At 39.7% G+C, this 5,908-nt stretch overlaps 1 protein-coding gene across 1 annotated transcript; it reads right to left on the bottom strand.

The window, feature by feature from the left end:
• Positions 1–384: 384 nt before the first annotated feature.
• Positions 385–2,192, bottom strand: LOC138648594 (interferon-induced protein with tetratricopeptide repeats 2-like). Its single transcript, XM_069738383.1, has one exon. The coding sequence runs from the start codon at positions 1,801–1,803 to the stop codon at positions 520–522; it is 1,284 nt and encodes a 427-aa protein (XP_069594484.1). The 5' UTR covers positions 1,804–2,192; the 3' UTR covers positions 385–519.
• Positions 2,193–5,908: the final 3,716 nt, after the last annotated feature.

Here is a 5,908-nt window from a genome sequence, read left to right as displayed (position 1 = left end):
CGTGACAATAATATTAGCAAATATATTTATTGATTCATTAATTTTATAAAACCACTGAAAAACCCACACACAGATGGGCACGTGATACATCAGGTACAGAGTAACACAGGTAACTATATATACATACGACAGCCTGAACCAGGGAAAGTGGTCCTTACAATCTAAGCACTAAATTAAGTAATAGTCAGATTCACCAGCGTCGAAAGAAACTGCAATACAGATCTTTATTTCCAAGTGAAAACAGTAGCGGTAAGAGTACTTAGCAGCTAAACTAAAGTTTTAAAATGCATCATAATCCTTACAAAAAATAATGATGTAACAATATATTCCGAGCTTTGACTCAGCATTTAAAATTACAGCTGTTAAAAGCAAAGTGTGATTAAAATGGCATTTATGATGTTCATATACAACAAATCAACAATATTTGAATATTAGCTCATGTCACAAGTTAAATGTCTGGTTTGATGTTTCCAAAATCTACTGCAAATTGGTCCCATCTATGTACTGTAGATCAATTCCTTAGTTCTCATTTAAGAAACTGGAGATCTCATTTGCTCGTTGTATATCTCCTTGTCTGGTATACCATCTAATCTGCCTTTCCAAATTCTTTTTGCATCTTAAACCAGGGAATGACAGGGGGCTACACGCATAACCCCTTTTATACAACTCGATTGCCTCCCCATGCTGTTTGGATTTATATTTAAAGTCTCCATATCGGTACCAAAGGTATGCTTTGCTTTTTTCAGACATGTTGGGAACCTGATTCGCTAATCTTTTATAAATGAATTCCTGAAATTCTGTTTGCCCTCTTTCTCCATACAGATGAGCCAGTCTAAGCCTAGAAGACACAGATGATGGTTGGAGCTGAATTGCCCTTGCATAATAATTCATTGCCGTGGATAGTATATTTTCTCTTTCCTGTCCTCTAAATGTGTTGGTTTTTAGCATATTAAAATAAATGTCTCCAAAATCTGACAGTAGAAGATGGTAGTCTGAAGTCAACATATTTGCCCGGTTTAGAATACGTATAGCCCTTTCTGGGTCTGTTGATTTAAAAGTGATAGCTAGTTTTCTCAGGATTGATGGGTTCAAACAATTTGGAAGATCATTTTCAACCAGAGTAAGACACCTACTAATTTCACCTGTACCTTGAAGGGCAATATATAACTCCACTACAGCCTCCCAGTTTTCAGGGTCTTTCTGCACTATTTGTTCCAAAAGTTCAATTGCATCATGCCCTACGTCAAGATCCCTGGTGTGCCAAAAATTTGCACATAAGGAAAATGCCAACCCAATGTGAAGGCTCTCATCATTCGGGGACATCTCCAAAGCTCTTTGAAAGCACCTTGTAGCATGGACTCCATTTCGTTGGCCTGATGCCCAATAGGACCATCCTTCTTCAGCGTGCATCTCTGCAGTCTCCACAGAATATTCACTGCCTTGTAGTTTGGCACAAATGTCTCTTATTTTACAAAGATAAGCATTCATTTTGCAAAAGTCATCCAAATGGTAATAAATCCAGGCATAGTTACCATAGGTGGCCAGTATGTGTTGGTCAACAGTTGAAGGAAAGTCTTCCGTTATTACATTTTCTGCCTTTTTAAGACTTTCAAGAGCATCTTTGCTTCTATCTTGTTTTTGCAAAATAAAAGCTTTAAAGTTATAAAGAATAGAATGATTCCGGTAGTTTGTATGATTAATTTTCATCTCAACATTTGTAAGGATGTGAAGACAATTAAGTTTATCTTCAATTTCGAAATCCCAGGTAAATTGGCACTGAAGCTGGTTCAATATTTCCTCCATTTAATTAGGAAGACTGAAAAAAAATTAGAAAAAAACCCCATCATAATAAGTCCTAAGTATTTTATATATAAAAGAAATGTTCTACAAACATTAATACAATCAGGGAAACATTGTGCAAAGTGCTTGTCTTGAACTGGCGGAGGCTTTTAACATGATCTGAACGTGGAACATGTTACAATTTTAATGTGGACGCCTAAAAAGTTCTGTTTACATCTAGTATGAAAAATAGGAAAAAAAATATAGAATTATTTAGGAAAATATTTTTTTTCAAATATAAATGGTATACATCTGATATTAGAAATTGTTACATGGGTACAGAGTGCCCCCCCCCCCCCTCCGCCCAAATAAAAATAATTGGAGTCCTATCAAAATCCAAATGTGCTACAAAAGAACCTATACATAAGGATATCTTTCTAAAACATACACATAAAATTTGCCTATTGCCCCAGAGCAAAAACACAATGTAGATAACATACAGTGCATAATAATCAATAACAGAACTGGCAAAGTAGTGCCAGACCCTGCCGCTGACCTGACACTTTTTAATAATTTTTTCATCCCACCCAACTAGGGAACATAAAGTGAACCTGTCACCAGGTTTTCTTCATATAAAGTACAGTCACCACCATTAGGGCCATTTTCACAGCATACTGGAATGGTGCAAAAAGTATCCAATCTAGTGTGCCAATCAAAGATGTCCCATACCTGTGTGCCAGTCCCAGATGCCCCATACCCGTGTGCCAGTCCCAGATGCCCCATACCCATGTGTCAGTCCCAGATGCCCCATACCCATGTGTCAGTCCCAGATGCCCCATACCTGTGTGCCAGTCCCAGATGCCCCATACCCACGTGCCAGTCCCAGATGCTCCATTCCTGTGTGTGCCAGTCTCAGAAGCATCAGAGTCCTGGTAAACCCCTTTAAATACAAGGAAAATAATTCCCAAAACTGCTCTACTGACATAACTGTTAGGTAACTGCTTAGTAAAGGATGGAGCTGAGCTGGTTTTGTTCAAAGTGCAATATCTCACATACTTTCACTGTTAATGGGGCCATAATCGGATGTGAGATGCCATGTTGTTTGCTGGGGTCCCTCAACCCAGAAGTTCAGGGCCGACTTTTGCTCGAAAGTCAGGTCCTTTCTGACAGCATTTTTTATTTTAAATGTGTTATTTATTAAAATCATTAATCTAAGGCTGTCCATTGTTTTCTTAAATAAAAAAGGCAGCTATAGTCCCTTAGCACGTCTTCTCAACACTTTGGAAATTACCTAAATAATAAAATAGAGATAGTTGCAGCTATGCACGGTCACCTCTCCATTTATTCTCCATCTTGATACACTTACACTATACACAGAGCTCCTGTGTATAATTTCACTTGTAATCCCAGTATTCCCTGTATACTATACACTATACACAGAACTTCTGTGTATAATGTCACTGGTGATCACTGTATTACCTGTACACTGACACTATATACAGAGCTCCTGTGTATATTGTCACCAGTGATCACTGTATTACCTGTACACTGACACTATATAGAGCTCCTGTGTATAATGTCACCAGTGATCACTGTATTACCTGTACACTATACACTATATACAGAGCTGTGTATAATGTCATGGGTGATCACTGTATTACCTCTACATTATTCACTACATACAGAGATCCTGTGTATAATGTTATTGGTGATCACTGTATTACTTATCTGGTCTAGTGCTGAGCTGGCGTTTTTAATGATAGCATTTTGGTGCAGATACGTTTTTTTGATCACCCATTATTGCATTTTAATGAAATGTCATGGCGACCAAAAAAAACTAATTCTGGCGTTTCTAATTTTTTTCTCACTACGCCGTTTAGCGATCAGGTTAATCCTTTTTTTTTATTGATCGGGCGATTCTGAACGCGGCGATACCAAATATGTGTAGGTTTGATTTTTTTTATTGATTTATTTTGAATGGAGCGAAAGGGGGTGATTTAAACATTTATATATATTTTTTTTTTACTTTTGCCATGCTTCAATAGCCTCTATGGGAGGCTAGAAGCTGGCACAACGCGATCGGCTCTGCTACATGGCAGCGATCATCAGATCGCTGCTATGCAGCAGAAATGCAGGTGTGCTATGAGCGCCGACCACAGGGTGGTGCTCACAGCAAGCCGGCATCAGTAACCATTGAGGTCTCAATGACCTCTATGGTTACAATGCACAAGCATCGCTGACCCCCGATCATGTGGCGGGGGTCAGCGATGCGCTCATTTCCGTCCGCCCGGCCAGAAGTGCCGGTTAAATGCCGCTGTCTGCGTTTGACAGCGGCATTTAATTACTTAATAGCGGCGGGTGAATCGTGATTTCACCCGCCGCTATTGCGGGCACATGTCAGCTGTTCAAAACAGCTGACATGTCGCGACTTTGATGCGGGCTCACTGCCAGAGCCCTGCGTCAAAGCGCGGTATCTGACCTTGGACATACTATCCCGTCCGAGGTCAGAAAGAGGTTAATTGTATTGAAAAAAAATCTAATATTTTTACTATTTTATAAAATAATTAATAAAAGCCAATTTTTATTCAATTTTCCTTTCCCCTCTTTTCCTTTCCCTAATTATCTCCCTTTAAACTCCTCTGGGTCATGAACCTACTGCTAGGTGGGAATGATTAGTAGGCTTCCCATTGGTCAAACAGACTCTAAATTGGCATTGATCACCCATTGCTTTACTTTACCCTGCAGGTATTTTTAAACTTCATAAAGGGAAGCCAGTGTGTAGAAAGCAAAAAAAAAAGAATAAATACCACCACAATCTGCTTCCCGCTACAGCACTGCCGCACAGACAGTCTCAGTCGAACTGGAAGCAATAACGTCACAACCATCAGTGACCTGACCACGGAGACCACTGATTAGCTGCAAGGTCAGGTTACCGGTGATCGGGACCTTCATAGTTTTTAATGGAGACTGTTGGAGCGGCAGTGCTGTAGTGGGATTCAGATTTTAGTGATAGAGGTGTCTTTTTTTCCTTTCTTAAAAATCTAACAAAGACCCCTTTAATTAAGAGTTGGGACAAGTTTGCACTAAAAAAAAAAACCTCAAGTATTTGTGGGAAATACACATCTGTCATGAACTACATAAAAAGTATTACAGCTGTTTATAATGTTACAGTGTTTTGTACATTATCCAACGTATCCAGTTCAACGTGCTTACACTGACCTACAAAGTCGTTCATAATCTGTCTCCTCCATATATCTCCAAACTAATCCCCTGATATCTTCCAACACGTCCTACCAAGACCTCCTTCTCTCCTCCACACTCATATGTTCCTCGCCCAACCGCCTCCAAGATTTCTCCCGAGTGTCCCCCATCCTCTGGAATGCTGTGCCTCAACACGTCCAATTATCCGCCACACTCGGAAACTTCAGACGGAACTTGAAAATCCATCTCTTCAAGAAAACTTACGACCTGCAATGACCCCCTGACGCCTTACCACCAAAGATCCCGAAGCCCCCAACCTACTGTGTCCTTCCTTTCATCTCCTTGAACTGTAAGCCCACAAGGGCAGGGCCCTCTCCCCTCTGTACCAATCTGTCATTGTTAGCTTGTTCACCATATTTTATATTTGTATTCAGTATTTACAGCTCATATACATACATGAATTCGTTGATCTGTAAGAAAATGTTGTAGGTTCCTCAGATCCTTGGAACAGATGACCATGAATGATGAGACGAACGTGGATATCCCTGGTCCTGGTGTGCAAATTTTAGATAAAGTTGTATTTATATCTATATTTAGTCTCTCCGTCTTATAATATCAGTTGTCTTTTCCAGGAGCTAGCTATCATTGATTCCAACCTGAAACAAAAGGAATGAAAAGAGCAAAATGCAAACTGACGCCGTTTCTTATGTATTCCCCCCTTGTGACGAACATGAAAGTCACTGTATTTTGGTTTCTATTTCCCAGTGTGTTACTCATGTTATTCCTGAAGTGAAAACTAACGACGTGATTACGGTATATAGGTATCGCCCATCGTTATCACTGAGTCATGTCCAAGTTCATGGACACCTTCAACTGTGATCCCTTATTGATCTAAATTATCTAAAAACACCTGCACCTGTGACGTAGC

Source organism: Ranitomeya imitator, chromosome 9 (assembly GCF_032444005.1).
Source record: "Ranitomeya imitator isolate aRanImi1 chromosome 9, aRanImi1.pri, whole genome shotgun sequence".
NCBI lineage: Eukaryota > Metazoa > Chordata > Amphibia > Anura > Dendrobatidae > Ranitomeya > Ranitomeya imitator.
This window is presented reverse-complemented; position numbering and strand designations above follow the sequence as displayed.